This window comes from Filicampus tigris, chromosome 8 (genome assembly GCF_054856515.1).
Source record: "Filicampus tigris isolate MCC_2025a chromosome 8, RoL_Ftig_1.0, whole genome shotgun sequence".
NCBI classification, from domain to species: Eukaryota; Metazoa; Chordata; class Actinopteri; order Syngnathiformes; family Syngnathidae; genus Filicampus; species Filicampus tigris.
Window position 1 is genome coordinate 24,337,203 of NC_141224.1, and position 18,180 is coordinate 24,355,382.

The 18,180-nt window shown below is 40.2% G+C and overlaps 1 protein-coding gene across 1 annotated transcript; it reads left to right on the plus strand.

Moving 5' to 3' along the window:
* Window positions 1-471: 471 nt before the first annotated feature.
* Window positions 472-16,244, plus strand: LOC147144132 (basic helix-loop-helix transcription factor scleraxis-like). Its single transcript, XM_086038295.1, has 5 exons — window positions 472-752; window positions 1,652-1,825; window positions 1,945-2,595; window positions 2,749-2,965; window positions 15,613-16,244. Exons 3-5 carry the CDS (start codon window positions 2,207-2,209, stop codon window positions 15,649-15,651), a joined length of 645 nt encoding a protein of 214 aa, XP_085894421.1. The 5' UTR covers window positions 472-752; window positions 1,652-1,825; window positions 1,945-2,206; the 3' UTR covers window positions 15,652-16,244.
* The last annotated feature ends 1,936 nt before the right edge of the window (window positions 16,245-18,180 follow it).

Consider the following 18,180-nt stretch of genomic DNA (forward strand, 5'->3'; position numbering starts at 1 on the left):
ACTATAAAGGGACCAAGATGACTAGACTATGCATTTGATTTTATTGCCAAACTAGTTTGCTTTGCAGCAGCAACGAGCTGCATGCTCTCTCTCCTCTCCGTGTGGGAGACTGTATGTCATCGCAACATGTGACATAATGGACCAATCAGCGCAGCAACATTCCTGATGTGTGCGTGGCATGTGTCGCTGACCTGTCGCCAACAGCACAATGCATCGGTCATGTGAATCAATGCGGCAGTTGTCGCTCTCGCCGTTGTAGGAGTACAAAGAAGCCTAAAAAGAAGCCTTTCACAGAGTCAGCTGAGATTACATTTGGCCGCCTCGCGACCACGTCAAACGCATGAGGGCCGATTAGAGGGCCGGACTAAAATCCACTTCTGGCCATGCTTAGTCCAGCCATTTTTTAAAATGTGTTAGACACCATCCCCCGCCCCAAAAATTGGCATCTGACCGACCGGTCCGGCCCAGGGACAGACTGCCCAACTCTGCTATTTTTATTTCTGGAAAGAGTAGGGTTGGGAGGTTGTGAAAAGGTATTTTGCAAAGGCACACTCCATTTCAGAAGGTGGCAGTAAAGCACCAAAATGTGTTTGCCAACCGCTAAAAGACAGAAGATGAAGACGACGTCGTCGAAGAAAAACATTCATTTATTGTCATGGCAACTTTATTTCGGTTTGTACAAGGACTAGGAAGCATTTTAATCCTCCAGTATTGTACCTTTGGCAACAATTTGACATGAGATTCTGGTTAAGGTAAGTAAAATTTTAAAGTAAAACTTTTAAGAATTAAAGCGGCAGCAGGCCCCCACTTAACAGTTCAATAGATTGACAAATAAGTTTAGGCTATGTGAAATGTCAAATGTATGTGAGTGTAAAGCTGTTTGAGCAGCAAGCCGACACATTATGATGTACATAGTGCACTCCATTTACCATTCAAATCGGTTCAGATAATCGATGGATGGATGGGTGGATTTTCCTGTTGGACTTTTTTTTTCACGATTGAAGATTGACGGACTGGTGGACCTTTGACATTTACTGACAGAGTGAGCGACAGTTTGGTTTGGCTTGAAAAAAATGACGTGTTGATGGATGACAGACGGGTACCCAGGCAAGAGCGAAATAGAATGGGAGGGTACTGTGGGATCATTTGAAGTTTGTTGGTTTGTAGTTTTAAAAAGTCCCGGTACACTCGGGGCTAAAATTGAGAAGTGGTGGTACTGCGTATTGGCCCACTTAAGGCACTGCCCAACAGTGAAAAAGCCTGTCGATCAAGTCAACTGTGCCAAACCATACCATGGTGAGCTGCACTTGTAGATTCAGCATATTTAAACTTTGTGGATATGTTCAGTATGCGTTAATGTTCTTAGTCACATGCAAACCACTACTGAGTTCGTCTTTCATCTAGCCACTGTTTGCCTTGTCCAGAAGAGACACATTACTGTTTTATCACAAGTGTATTTTTATCCAAGTAATGTCTCCACTCATTGATAGAAATGAGTGTCAGTGTGCACCAAAGCCACAGAGTAAACGAGAGCGATGCAGCTTGTGCTGAAGGGTGCATGGAATCCCCCCGTAAGCTTCTGGTGGGAGGCCAAAACAAACTCCTGCCTATGGTTTGCCTCTTGCCTCCGGTCTCTCTGGCCTACTTCTAGACGGCAGCAGAGGGACCCGCGCCTCTCGGAAGGAGGAGCAGGGGAGTCTTTAGGCCCTCCCACTGGCTATAAACCCTGAGGCAGACGGAAACACTCAGACAGCAGGCACACGTGGAGCACAGCGGCAAAGAGAAAGACAGAGAGAAAGAGAGAAACAAACTGCTGCCACAGGCGGTGAGTCATTTTTGTAGTTAGGACTGAAGCAGCCAAATTGACTTCAAGGTCGCTTGAAGCAAATCGACAACACACGAGTGGAGACTTAAGTATGCCATTATAACTAAACTTTCTTCCAGAGGATTTAAGTCACAGACGAAATGATTCTTGGGATGTGAAGAGAAAAAGGAAGATCCTGGAAGCTGCGGCCACCTGTTGCACTGCGGTTTTAGCATCACTTGGCAGACACGCCGCTGTTACAAAGGACAAGTTAAAAAACAAAACCATTTAGCCCATTACTCACTTGGTTGTCCATTCTTCGCCAGTTAGGTGTCCACCGAACAGTTTCCCTGAACAAACCTGTCAGAAAGAGGCTCCAGGGATTGACTTGTGGCATTAAAGATGACTTTCGCAATGCTGCGCACGGCATCTCCCGCAGGCCGCTTCTTGTACGGCGACATCGCTCTCCTCTCCGAAGACGATGATGAGAATGGCAGCTCGGGCTCAGGCTCAGAGGATCGCTCGTCCAATTCCGCGGCCTTTCGCCTATCATCCTCATCGCCCTCTGCCTTTCACATCAAGATGAGCAGGAAGAGAAAGCTGTGCATGGGAGCAGCAGGCACCGCGGCGGTCGAGGCTGTTCTAGGGAGGCTGGGACCCCCGGGCTCATCTCCCCCCACTGAAATCCGTCAGAGGACAGCAGCCAATGCTCGCGAGAGAGATCGAACCAATTCCGTCAACACCGCATTCACGGCGCTACGCACGCTCATCCCTACTGAGCCTGCAGACAGGTACACAAAAGTTTCACAATACCCACAAACACAATTTGACAAATATGCTAACAAGAATGACAAAATCACCAAATATCATTTAATTTGATGACAACGTCGCATATCGCCATTTGCTTAATCATTGTGATAATGTCGTTTCGATTCTGTCATTAGGAAACTGTCAAAGATTGAGACTCTTCGCTTGGCCAGCAGCTACATCAGTCATCTGGGGAACGTTTTGCTCCTGGGCGAGGGGCTTCATGACGGACAGCCTTGCCACGCTCCATCGCCGCCCTTCTTCCACGTCAACTCCTCCCCCAATCGAGGATCCGACCAATCAGGCCAGCCCAAGCACATCTGTACGTTCTGCCTCAGCAACCAGAGAAAAATGGTGAGCAGATCAAGAAACTAACAAAATGTAGCATCAAGTGTTGGAACTGTCGTTGTCGTCTTCTGTAAATACAGGGCAAAATGCCAATAATACCCAAAGGACAGAACAGAACACTTGCAATGATATCAAATTGCATTTTTGAAGCTAAACATATGGTCACAACAGTGCAATGGTTTAAGGTCACTTAGGTGTTTAAAGCTGATGTGAGATCAATGACGGCGCCTATAAAACTGATTGGCACAGAGGGACATTAAAAGCAGAAATTCTTTAAAGTCTGCTTGTGAGGAGAACAACTGTGTATAACTGGACTGTTGGGACTTTTTTTAGTTTTAATCAGGCAGGTGCTTTGAAGGATCATGGTGATTTCCAGAACCGCTGCACAACAAACGTTATTCGCAGTTTAAGGATAAATCACATAAACAGAAAGTCTTGCAGCATGTCATTTAAAAAGGGCATATCAGTTCAAACTCATTTATTTAATATTCTTGTTTAAATTAGTAACTTAAAGCTGACACAGCAGACAAGTGCCCTATTTAAGAATGGATGAATGTCATCGTAAAAAAATTGTGAACGTTTTAGTTACGGCTTACCTGAGATAATGAAGAATGTGACTGGCAAGGACTTATTTCTACAAAACAGAAAATATTTTTCAATATTTAACACATGTAGTACTTTCTCATACAACTCCAATTAGCTTAACAATTCAAACTCAAATTCAGGAAGAACACAAAAACCAACTGAATGTAAAACAATTGACCACATTGATAAAAACTGTACATAGTTACATTTTAAGAGTATATTTAATTTATTCAGCACATAAATTGGATGAACAATTGTAGAACACTATCAGTAACGCTTTTGAGTTGGTGAAAAAAAGAAGTGAAAATGCGTACCTTGAATTACATCCAACTCCAGTTTTGCATCTGCAGCAAAAGTGATAGAGAGGTGATGTCCACTCAACTTTGCCTCTCTAATCTGGACATTGCCCATTTAGCAGGATTTATGAGTAAGGAGCTGACATCTGGCAGACTCCCCCCTTGGCCTAGCAGTGTGTGAAAGCCAATACTCTCCTCACTGTCTAAACCCAGACACCCTTTCGCTGAGGGATCACCTGAATCTCAGCGGTGTGTTTCCCCCTCCTCCGCACCTACGTGAGTTAAAGCCATAGATATCCTCAGTGTCTAAACCTTAACACTTGGAGAATACTTGCCTTCCAAACCTTGAATGTTTCTACTTAAGCGAATTGAAAAGTGTTGTTGTCAGACTATGTTGTAAAAACAATTACGATAAGCACGGACCTGCAAAAAAAAAAAAAAAAAGGCCGAAAACTGTAATATATGTGCAGGGCCAGTAGTTGGCGATCATACTTTGAACTTTAACTGGATAAAATTCATTGGACACACTAGTAGTGTGCTACATGTACTCTTCTATTGAGAAATGTTATGCTGAAAGCACAAACACCGCAAGCCTTTTGGCCCTGCATTGTAAGTTCTTGACACGCATTCTCACTAATTTTACTTCATTTATTTGATTTTTTTTTTTTCAAATATTTGACTTGTCAGGTCTCACTCCACTGCTGTGTAAATATACAGTCCAAACCAAATTTGAGTCTATTTTTAGTTATGAATGTTGTCACGTAAAAGTTACATTACTTGACCTGCAACCTTCCACTGTCTCCTTCACGCCTTCCTTTTATTTGCACGTGCCCACCGCTGACCTCCGTCTCCATTTCACTTCTTTCCTCAAGACCGTTCCCCAAGCTTCTCTCATTCGCTCGCCCCTGTGTCGGCATATCGATCAGCCGGGTGGAGGTCAGCGCTGTCAGTAGGAGCTGTGTAATACTATCTGCTGCTGTCAACTCACTGCTGCTGATGCATGATGGATCTGGAAATGCATGCTGGGTAGAAAACGTTTTTGAAACTTGTGTGTCTCCAGAGCGTCAGCCTCGGTCACATTTTTCTGTTTTCTGTTAACCTTTTGTGTGCTGCACATAAATTTTGTGTGTTCATACAGGGCACTGTAGAGGTGAGAACTATTATTACACTCAAGTAGGGGAATACTAAAAAATGCTACACCGTTAAAGGGGAAGTCAACCCAAACATATGTTTTTAAGAATGCTATTTGCAAGCCCACTAGTTGAAACCCAGCATTCTGATTAATTTTCTGTTTGTGGAATATAAATTAAGCAGCAAAATCCACCCGTTTTTAGGCATTTCTGGGGGCGGCCATTCTGTCAGTTCTGTTGACTGATAATGACATCGCAGTTGCTCAGGGTTCAGATAACGACCAATCATAGCTCAGCTTCAGAAAAAATGTGAGCCATGATTGGTCATTATCTGAGCCCTGACCGTCTGTGATGTCATTTTCATATTAATCAGAATGCCTTGTTTCAACTTGTGGGACTGCATAGAACATATTCTTGGAAAAAAAATATTTGGATTGACTTCCCCTTTATGGAGTTTTTTTGACAGTTTTGGCATAGTTGCCTCCACCATCATTGCATGATAGTCTTGGTAACTATCCCAGGCATATGGACAGAGGTTGCCTTTTAAATTTCATTTATTGGTTAGTTAGTTCATTAGGTGGATTACGCACAAATTACAAAAGAAATGATCACTAAACTTTGCAGTCGAGTGTTGCATGGACCACAAAAAAAACGATTTAACTTATGTACGGAATAAGGAATTATTTTTTCATTGCACTGGGGGGAGTGACCCACGAGATCAAATAGCTGCAGTAAAAAAAGTGGAAAAAATCACTTAGGTGAAGCTCTTTGCATTACTGCCACCTACCGACATTGAGCGGAAAAACAGTATCATGATTTTAAAATCAAACTGGTCAGACGGATGGAAGACCGTTTGGCCTTGAGGAAGGTTGTGCTTTGAGAGCATGTGCAAGTTAATGATGCAATGCTGTGAATGAAGGTAGTGTCATGTAAACATTCATAATTTAAATGATGCATAGTTTTTAGAGGTCATTTATAGACGTGATATAAATCCTACCAATTATTATTGTTGTTGTTGTTGTAGACAATTTTCATATACACTAACTAGACATTAATTTACAGTAAGCCTACACATTCTAATGAGAGCCAATACAACTGTTTATAAAATTTGGCCTTCTCAAAGAGAGTCACGGTCAGGCTTGGTTGATACTGTCAGATAACTACTTATTTAAAAATATGTTTAATATCTTTTTGTTTTCATGGTTTGTAGTGGTGCAGATCAGCACAATTTAGGAGAACTGATATACTTATAGAGGAAATCAACTCAAACACATCTTTTTCAAGAATATGTTCCCAGCACGCCCACTAGTTGAAACACGGCATTTGCTTAATATTGCGTTTGTGGATTATGAGCAGCAAAATCCACCCCTTTTTAGCCATCTCAGGGGGCGGCCATTTTGTCTTCTGTTGACTGAAAATGACATCACAACTGCTCAGGGCTCAGGTAACGACCAATTACGGCTTTATTTCATGCTCTCCTTTACAATAAAGCACAGCACACAAACATGGATGAACCTTCTAATTGTGACTAAAACCATGCCCTAGCAATGAAAATATTGAAAGCCGCATAGCTGCCAAAATGGTTGAAGTACTTCTGCTATTTCTCAATGAGTGAAAGAAGGAAGCCCAGGCCCATCTGGTATTTGAGAGGGTTAACTTTGATTGACAGGATGCAAGACATATTTAAGTGGGCTCCGCGGCAGAGTGGGAGCGGGTGATAGTATGTCGGGGGGAAATAAGAGGTAAAAGGAAACTTGGTGTCCTGAGTGCACTCTTGTCTGTTTGCGTGGTCGTTGAGTTTCATTGCCGCCGTCCCTCTGCTTTCCACCTTCCACATCAATTACATTTTCCAATTTCCAGTACCTTCTTTGTCATCTTGTCACTCCATAAGTAGTTTAGTGCGCATCAAAAGTGTTAATTCCAACAGTGTTCTGACATTTTTGTGTTTTTGTGATACTTGGACACAAGGCCACCACATCTCTGTAACAGAGATGGCAAGACAGAGAAATGTGATAAAAACCATAGAACTGGAAATTGAGTAGGTCTATGGCCAGATTCAAAGTATAATATAGCGACAATGATAAACATACATGATACAATATCGTTTTACAATAATAAATGCTAAAGTTTATTATTATTATTATTAATATGAGTGGATAACTGTTTTTTATTCTTGAATGGCAGTTTATAATGTTCGACTGAAAAGTTTAATTCGCGGCAACTCCCTTTGCAAGTTGTAAACTTTGTCACCAAAGTTAAGGCATACTTTGTTTGCCTGTTACTAATATTGAAGTTCTTTTAAATCATCTATGATGGCAAAGAAAGGATACAATTACTATATTTTGATTACTTCATTCAAAATGCCAAGAAATTGCAGGCCTGATGCCGTCTTCGGTATTTCACATTAGCTATTGAGTTGAATTCATCATTTTCCTGCAAAAGATAAAAAAAAGACAAGAAAAAAAAGAATAGGTGAGAAACTTTTGTTTTACCTATCGCCTGCACATTTGGGCCACTTCTTCTGGCCCAAAGCATGAAGAGTATACTTTGAAGTCATTGAGACAATCACTACTGCCATTCAGGCATTTTCATCCCATTATTCAAAATTCATTCACAAAGTTCAGAAAAGAATCTCCTGTTTATGTTCAACAATTTGAAATGACAAAAGTCCAACTCACCCTAGTTCATATGTTTGGTAGTCTTATATTGTATTTTGAGATCGTTTACATTGATTGCCGTTACTCAGAATTGTAAGAGCAAAGTACTATACACTGTTCCTAATTTGTTCAACTTTTTTAATGATGTAAAAGTCTACACATGATAACTGATGTGAGTGGGTGGTTGAGTAGAAAGACAGAACAACTGGCAAGTGTTCAAAATCACCTCCTTTTGTGGATTTGTGCATCAGGCCCATCGTTTTGGTGAACCAGGGTAACTATTGTTAATGACACTGAATGTGTATGAGTGCGTATTTGGTGACAACACCACTGAAATTTAGTAGGTAACATGCCTGTATGGCACACACAGACACAGACACACACCCATACACCACACACTTGCCCTCTGAGTCTGGAAGTCATTGGCGGTGCCGAGCAGAGCAACAAATGAGCTAATTGTTCTGAAAATGATTTATCCTGCGCCGAGGCCCGTACAGCCAGTGTTTAATTCAGCTGCTGCTATTAGAAACACATTGACGTTAAGCTTTGATGGTGACGTTAAAGAAGCCTGGAAAGTGCTCTGTTTTAAAAAAAAAAAAAAAAAAAAAAAAAAGAAAAACTCCCTCCCTGCTCACACTCACACCCTTACGACAAGCATACACACACACATGCAAGCATGTGCGCCTAACCACGCACCCATTGGGCACACTGTGCGGCACGCAACAGACTTGATCAAAACCATGTCATTCCCAGTCTCCTCGTTTTTCTTCCAGAGCCAGACAGCAGTTCATTGCTGCTTTCGAGACATCCAAAAGCCCCTATATGATTACTCAGTTAAGGAGGCCTGGATCACGACAGCCCTTTCAACACGTCCTAACTAATGGCGTGCAGGAAGTTGTGGAAACAGACATGGAGAGGGAGAGAAAACAAGGGAGAGAAATAGCCACAGACTCAGTGGGATAATCAGCCTGCCATTTGTCCTACACTTTGGACAGTTAGCTTTTTTTTTTTTTTTTTTTTGCCGAAACTCCACTTTGCTCCTTTATGGAGACCGAATGGAGTATGCTTCGAGGAGTGTCTAACTGCATGGATAGCACTTTTAGGAGCACACTAATGACTGTGGTTTTTACAGTCATTTGGTTATTAGTCTGTTTTGGGCGTAAAAAAGCATGACATCACTTGTGCGCATGAAAGTAGACGTTTCAAGGTCATAGATGAAAACTAAATTACACCCATTTTCTGATACTGCTGCCGTCGCCACTTTGCCTCTAATTTTAACTGATGCTAATGAGGTGCATCGAAGGTGGCTAATATAGGAGCGGCAATTTTCACATATATTCTTGCCCACGACTGGCGTGTGGGTTTGCCTTGATCAGTGCGTGTGACTTGGTGCCGTCATGCGCGGACCTGCCTGTATGTTCTCAGCGCAGATGGAAGCAGTTAAAGCCCAATTTAACAGCAACAGATGACGATAACTAACAATCTATTAGCAAAACTATCATTTTGTTGTCATTCGGTCTCAAGGGGGGAACGTTTCTTCACGCATAACCTCCAAACAAAACTAAAAAAATATTGGATAGAGAGATAGATTCAGATTCAAATTCAGATAGATCGATCGATATTACATATTTTAATCATAGTTTGTATCTCAAGCAATGTGGGAAACTTTGTCCGTGCACCCATTACATTGGCAGACACGTCAGAGCTCGGTTGCCAAAATAGAGGAATTGACCATGTGCTATGACTGATAGCAGACAAATTTCATAAAAAGGAAATGAAAATAAAAATCCCTGATGGAAGCCTTGTTAAAAGTGTATTATTGTGCAAAATGTGTTTCCATTATGAAGAACAGGAAGATGCGAAATGCCTCTTTTGGGCTTGCAAAGTATTAGCACGTTTCATGCTTGTGGACGTCAGGAAAAGCCAAAATAAGGATGCCTGCACATTGTGCAGAATACTCACAACGGGGGGAAAGGGAATAACCTTTTCATAATTGTTTTTGTGTTCCTTTTATCAAATCTTCTGTAATAATAGGGTGACCTAACGCCCTCTTTTCATGGACATGTCCACGACACCTTGTATGGGGGTCATCGTTGTTCGCAGGACCAATTGGCAATTAGCATGTTTAATTTGACTGATGTTTTGCACCAAAAATTCCAAAACTTTTTTTCTTTTCATGAGGGGCAGAGGGCCCCGTTACCGGCGTGTGTGATGTTGACACTGGAGGGGTGAGAACCCGGAAGAGAAAACAAGTAGTGGCAGTGAGGACAAATGTGTGTGGAGCACGGACTTACATATGAATCCGTGGTGTGGTGCAGGTGTGCTCAGTGCCATAGAAAACTGTTTGCTGCTTAACACATATTCCACAAACACTATATTCATCAGAATGTCGTGTTTAGATCAGTAGGAGCACATAGAACATGTTATTGTCAAGAATATTTTTGTGTTGACTTCCACTTTAACTGAGTATCGCCATCTAAGAGCATTGCTAACACTAAGGAACTTAATTCGATATGAACACATGATGCGACAGAGTTCAGAAAGTAGCAATGACGCTAACCTCTTTTTTCATGTCATTGTCCTACCCCACAACATGAGTAGGAACTAGGATCGAAATGTTTTCGCTTGCAAACTGCGTTCTCACATTCTCTTTAAGTCTGTAACTGTGATAGAAAGCGGACTCGCACAAAGAGTTACCATGTCAGCAAAATGCTGGTTTCATAACACACACAAAGGCTGATGGGGAGTAGGAATAAGGTGGATTCAGATCTGTGGCCAGTAGCAAAAATTAATGCATGCCGCAGCAAGCACAGAAGCCGCCCTGGAGCTGCAAACTAGATCAAACATGCAAATTGACTTGAAAAAGTGGATTGCCATGGACAGCAGTAGTAGAAGATAAAAGGTTAGAAAATGTGCTGCAGATAGTGATGTGAAGCAACTTTTCAACTCTCATGGAGAAATCATTTAAAGGCAATATTGTTCTAGGCTGTGTTAAATGGCACTTTAAACTTTGGTCTCTTGAATTCTGGCCAGGGACTTTTTTCGATTTGTTTTGCTACTGTTTTGTATTGAAATGCAATGAAATGCATTTTTCCAGGGTTAAAAATATTCACATCTGTGTCTAATCCATTATCCGAACGACTTATCCGAACGAGGTACGCGGGCGTGCTGTAGCCTATCCCAGCAGTTTTCGGGCAGCCAATCGAAGGGCACACAGATGAACAACCAGTCGCGCTCACAATCACACCTAGGGACAATCATCCACAATATTCCACTTAAATTAAAAGTGTTTGATTTTTAGGAAAATGATAATCAAGATGAATTAATTACAAAGCCTGGAATTGCTTACATTGTTTTTAATTGAGTCCACACAGATAGATAGATAGATAGATAGATAGATAGATAGATAGATAGATAGATAGATAGATAGATAGATAGATAGATAGATAGATAGATAGATAGATAGATAGATAGATAGATAGTAAAATTTACATTTGAAAGAGAATAATATTCAGGGTAAATTTTACACAGAAAACCCTTTGGAGAGTTATTTACTTGAAAAAAATTTTTTTTCACTCAGAAATTCGAAGTACATTTTACAAGGAGAGTTTTTGAGTTAATTTTACTTGCATTCTATTAGTTTTTTTTTTTTTTTTTAAAAAGTCACACAAGGGTTGAGGAACGTACCAACAACCTTAATAGTTTTTTTCAAGTATAACTCTCCAAATATTTTTCTGTTTGAAATTTACTCTGAAAATAATTCTCTTCCAAGTGTAAATGCTACTCTGTTTTCAACCAAATATAGTCTTTTTAGAGTAAAATGTACTCTACGAAATTGACTGTGTAGATAGATAGGTTTGCATAAACATCTACTTGTGAATGACCGTGGCTGACACATTGTACCCATCTTAATTTGCAAATAATTATAACATCATATTAAACTGTGGGGTTGTACATGTGGTGGATTAAGCACCCAAACACAAACCCAGTGTTTTTCAGAAGCCATGAGGATGCTTATTTGCAAACCACAGCGGGTGTGAATTGCATGTCTAATGTATCAAAGCCACATAATGGCAGACTGAGGCTTAGTGTGTTACTTCACTTGGGACGTCTACTTTACTGCACTATTTGAGTGTGAGTCTTTCATCTAATCTGCTGTCAAAGGGATGAACCTTTATGGGGGCAATTACAGCATGTATGAGACACTCCAAGTGCTAATTTGTATACACTGTACTATAGCTCACTCCCTGAACTGAATGAATATGAACAGTGTTTATTTCATGCTTCAATACCAATCTCTATATATGATTTACAGAGCCGGCCCAATTAAATTATATTTTCCAACCAGTTATTCCTCTCTTTTTGCCGCCAGGAGTTGAATTAGATGTTTGCATTTGACAGGATGGATTAACACAGGGAAGTAGACCGAGCGCATGGAAAGTCCACAGAAAAAGAAGGACTTGGGTTGAGTTTCAAAGGAAAACAATACTCAAAGTTCAATTATGCCTTTGATAAGTAAGCGTTTACTGTCTTCACATTAAGGTTCTTTAACCTTGATAAAACAATAATAATGGCCCAATGTGTTAATATCGTACCTAAAGTAAACGTCATCAGGTAATCATATTAGTGTCGGACAAATGGCTCCAATGGGAAGCTTGTGTGTGTGTTTGGTGAGAGAGAGATGGATGTCATGCGACTGTGCCGGAATTAGTCTTCAAGAGATTGTTTTGACTACCCAGTCAGCCTTAAAGTCTCCCTCCACCCTCCGCCCCCTGTTTTGACTGAACTAGTCACACCCCAGCTAGAGCTCCCTCCTCCCCCACCCGCAGCTGTGGCGCTGTCGCTCAGTACACAGATAGGGCACGAGTCCAAGTGATGGCGGTCAGAAGTAAATTGCAAACTGTACAAATTGTAGGACCGTATGATTCGTGTGCCAATTTTCCCACAGTCTGTTGTCTTCCCATAATGTTGTGCTATGGGTTGATGGTGAAATGATTGAATACTTTATCAGGCTAGCCACTTATTTGGTAACATAAGTGGGTGTTAAATGGACCCACTCACCTCACTGTGACGCAGTGAATTTCTCTAAGCCGATCAGCGAAGTACAATTATGTTAGCAATTTAAAGACACAATTAAAGGGCAACGGAATACAGTATTGCACTGTATTTGTACCTACAAAAAATATACATGTGGATATATATATATATATATATATAGAATAAATATTTACACATATGGCTATACATATATACACGTATAGATATACCCACCTATAGGCCAGTCCATCTCAAATTTTAAATAGGCTTCCATCTAGGATTCCTACTAAACCTTCAAATTTTACGCAAAACGGACGGAATGCCCAGCTCTGTAAACATACATACACTATATCGTCGCTGTCCTGTGAAAAACACTTACGTCAATTTTGTAAATTCTTTTTTCAATTTTCTTATTTTCACGTAAATGGTGTTTCCGCATTACAGATATCGCATTAACGTGATCATTTTTAAAAAAATCCAAATTTGGACATGTATTTTTCACAGGACAGCGATGATATACTGTACACACAGCATAACCCCCTAGGGTTTAATGTTACTTTAATCCATTAATCACGCTGGTATTATTTAATCCTCTCATGGTTCCTTTGACAAATCTTTCATTTTGTAACCAACATCACAGTCTTTCAATGGCAGCCCTACATTTACGACACTTATACTGTCTCTCTGTTGATCAATGTAGACAAAACGCCAAGTAGTAGCTCCTATGGTTAGGATTTTTCTCGCCCCACAGGCTGAAGTAAGCACATTCGCTTTCTACAATTTGTGTATGTAAACAAAGCAGCTATCAGATAATATAAGTGTCATAACAAGTTGCTGTATTCAGCTGCCTTGAATGAAGAATTGTTTCTTTCAACTTACCTTAGTGAGTGGGAGGAAACATTCCTGCCCTAATCCAATAGTCTCACCCCCTCATTCTGGCCTGATATCTATCATTTACCCACTGTTGGTGATGTCGGCCAAGATGATTTTTTTGCTCCAAACACCTACACCTTTTGCATAGTCTGGAAGGAAATGTGGAACAGGTGTTGGGGCTGATGAGTGGGAAGCGAGGAGTCTCGATCCACACAGTGAGTCGAGACTATCCGAGTCAGGAGAGGACAGGCGGACTGTTGAGAGGAAAGAGCTCTTTTTCATCTTTGACTTCACCTGAGAGAGAGGATAGTTATAACCCTGCTCTTACTACTTCAGTGCATTTAGAACCTAATTAAATGAGCTTTCTTTGGATATTATTTCTTTTGTTTATGAAAGGTTGCATATCTTTTGTCAGCTGTGAGTTAATCTATGAAACATCAGCCCAGAAAAACAATAAACGAAGCGGGGATGATGTGTTGCATATCACTCAGTAGTCCGTTTGCTGAAATCCCTCGAGCGTTACTTGAAAGTTTAATAGTAGCCGAGAAGTGAGGGGGAGGGAAAAAGTGATGTTATTTTCCTGGCCAGATAGAAAAGCAGTCCAGCAGCCAGGAAATCAAGAGTGCGCTGTTCTGATACCACAGATAAATACTCTCCTGTCAAATGCCAGCTCATGATGTCAGACGGAAATCACATTCAATTAGAAGTCAGAAGTCTCTGCTACTCATTTTGAGAGTTAATTCTGCATTAAAAACTCCAACATTACAGTGTGAGGTAAACTTTGAATCATATCACATAAACTTACAGCACTTTCACCCAAGGACTTTGTAGGACTTGGCGCTGAGCTGCAACATTCGGGTACTAAAAACATACGTCACACAGGGGTAATTAAAAACAGAGATCAAATAAAGTTTGAATTTAAACTAGACAAAACTATGATGCCTTTTTCACTATTTCACAACAGGCGAGTGTGGGTTTGTCTGTCAATATTATAATGTGTTATCTGTGGGGAAGCTTAGTTCGTGCAGATATACAGGGGTGCTGAAATGAAACCAAAACAACTCCGAGATTTTGTATTTAACAATGTGTGTTCATGACATAGCACATCACTCTGTTCACAAAATACAAACATCAGTCCGACAAATTTAAAAAAATGACCATGAGCTCATCCTCAAAGGCCTCTTAGCCGGCTACCGCCATGACCTACAGGGGCTTTTAAATGGATACAGGCAACTGAGTTGCTACACTGAAAACATGATTTATACATTTCTTACTGTACATTATTTCACTGATGTTTCTAATTCATAAATCATTTTTAGATTCATGTTAAACTGACAGTAAATGTAGACATGCAGTGTATATATTGTTTTTTTTTCTCATGTGCCTATGATTTAACAACATTATTACATTGTACACTGAAAAAAATGATCGTTGAATTTACTCAATTGTATTTTGTCAATTGGTTTCATAAAATAAAATCATCTGTATCCAGATACATTTTTAAAGTACGTAGATGTTTGATCTGCTTAAAAAAATCTTTCTGGATTCACAGCATTTTTTAGTAGTAGTAATATTTAGTAGTAGTTTTATTTCTTAATGTATTCAGACTTGTATAATGTTCCCTATATATTTCAATATTTCCTTCTTTGACATTGAATTCAATTGTGTATGAGTGTGTTGCATGCACTGAAAAAAATAGTGGTTGAATTTATTCAACTTCATTTCATCAAGTGGTTGCACAAAATAAAATTATTGGTATGCAGATACATTTTGAAAATAGATGTATGGTCATCTTAAAATTTGTTCTGGATTCAGATGATTTTATTTTGTGGAACCAGTTGACAAAATAAAATTGAGTCAATGATGCACATTTTTTTCGATGGACATCAAATAGGAAAATTAACACTTCATTTTTAAAATGCAAGTAACCTTGAATTTAACATGTTAAGCAATAAAAACAGGAGTTACCGGTAGGAATCTCCTGCATAACATGGTGATTTTAAAACAAAAGTACATGTTGTTTTCAACATTTTGATTTGGGTGCACAGTGATCTGAAAGCTGTTTTCTCTTGCAGAACAAAGACAGAGACAGGAAGACGGCCATCCGAAGTTAACAAGCGAATGGAGAAAGGGGCGACGCTCTCAGTGATTTCTTGTTTTCGAATTCAGTAACTTGAGGACTCATCATACGTCATCCATTTCTGAGACTTTTCTTCAAGTACTACAGCACTTCTCATCAGACACTCTACACAAATTTTACAAAACGTGTCTGTATAACGTTTTCTTCAGTGCTCTTAAGGAACTTTTTGAGTGTTTTCACTTTGGAAAAACAACTTTTCAAGACTCTCTTTGACATGCATATAAAAGCCATGAAGACCCTTTAATTGTGGGACTTTATGACTGTACTCGCAGAGTGTAAAGAGCCCTTGGCACATGATCACAAAAACACACAAATCTATGAAAGACAAATTTGTATTCATCAAAAGCTGTGTAAACTGTAATATAAATGTATATTTATGTGACATAACATTATATAAGGAACTATGTTATTTAACAGGCATATCATTTTCTTGAAAATTAATCAAGAGTCGCTTGCACAAAATATTGCCTTTTGTCACAAGTTTATGGCATTATATGGTGGTTACATGCTGGAACTCTTGTTGTGGTTTTCTTATTTCTGAGAATATATTTTTGTGTTGTGCTGGAAAATAATGAGATGGTCAATAAATTGTTTTGTATCCAGGAGTAAATTTAATTTATATTTTGGTGGCACACTTTGTCCTTTTTCCAGTTCCAATTGTCACAACCCCTGTATCTTGCTCTACAATATACGTACTGAAAATTAGGAATCATTTTTCAATTAAAAGTAGAAAAAAAGAGATAAATGTATGGCCCTTTTAAGGAGCTACGATTGCTTCCACCTAAATTCTACTTTTATTTTCAAGTTCCTCTCCTTGGACTATATAGCCCCCGTCCCCGTACAACAACCCCCCACCCGCCCATCTCACTCGTCTTTCCTCGCCTTTTCCCTTGTCTGCTCTTTGGGGGCAGCAAGATCAGAGCTGAGGGAGATCGAAGGATACAGGATGAGACGGATAAAAGGAGCAGAGAGGAATGTGAAAAGAGGGGGGGAAAGTAGGGATGGATGAGGTGGAATTGAATCTGCAGGTATAGCTTCTTGGACATCTGCCTGTGTCCCTTTGCTGTCCTCTTCTTTACCTCTCCACATGCTCTTTCTCTCTCCGCCTCTTCTTTGGCTCTTCCTTCCTTTTCCCTGGAGGGCCACTGGCCTGGTGGTGATGACTTTCCAGGGTGTGTAGGCTCACAACACTTGTTACCTTGTTTTTCTATCTATCTATCTATCTATCTATCTATCTATCTATCTATCTATCTATCTATCTATCTATCTATCTATCTATCTATCTATCTATCTATCTATCTATCTATCTATTGTTTGTCTACTATGGGCTCTATTTTCGTATTGGTTGCATGCGGAAAGGCTGGCCTGTCCTGATTTTCGTACAGGCACAAACCTAGCTGTGCCTGTTTGGGAATTTGACTGGCCGCTCTGCACCATGCAAGGTAGGCGTTCCTGAGTAGGGAGGGTATATCTTGTGACATTGTGCCTGGCATATTTTCGCTGGCCAATATTTTTGGGGCAGAAAGATGTCTAAACCAGTGGCTCTCAACTGGTAGGTCGGGGGACCCATTTTAGCTTAGTCACAGACAGTTAAAAAAAATGAGCATGTAGAGTTTTCGTATTTTGCTGAGGTCGGCGTTCCAACGGTAGTGATGGAAGGTCCATCACTACGTCACTGACGTACGCCCGTTTTGTTGACGACTGACAAATGACGGAAAACTTTTTTTCTTAAAAAATGACGGACTAAAAGGACTGATGGGGGTGGGTTTTCATCCGTCAGTGTAATCGTTACTAACCGGGTCAAGTACCGACGGACCTGTCAGTCCGTCACTGATGGACGCCGGTTTGCTGACAACACAAACATGCCTCGTGTGTGTTTGCTCACGGGGCTGAATGCAAGCAGGTTTGCTTCCATTGAACACATATGGAAACGCGTTGTGCTTCCTGTACAGTAGGTGGCGGCTGTAATCCAGCAATGAACCAAGAGGAAGAAGAAGAATGAGAAGAAGAAGAAGCAGACGTCAAGCATTTATAGACAGGAGTAGCTAGGTGTACGTGCAAGCAACTTGAATTGGATTTTACACTTGGCCACAATGCGGAGTGGGATTCTGGTTAAGGTAAGCCATTTTAAACTTTAAATTTTAATTTTGGGGCGTTTTTTGAGTTAGAACAGCTGCAGGCAGTCACCAGCGTGCTCCTGCTGTACATTTATAGTACAAGAGATTGGCAAATAAGTGTATGTGGAGTGTATGTGTGTGTAAATCACTTTGGGCATCCACTGTATGATGTAGACACAGGTCATTTCGAGGACATTTGGGCTTCAAAATTCTTGAAAAATAAGCCTTCACTGTTCTGATTTTCTGCTACATATTCATAAATAACAATGATAACAATAATAATAATTATTATTATTATTATTATTATTATAATAATTACAAATAATAGTTTCTCAAGTCTGAGTAAACGGAGGAGATGCAACCCTGTCACTCTAATCACAGCAACA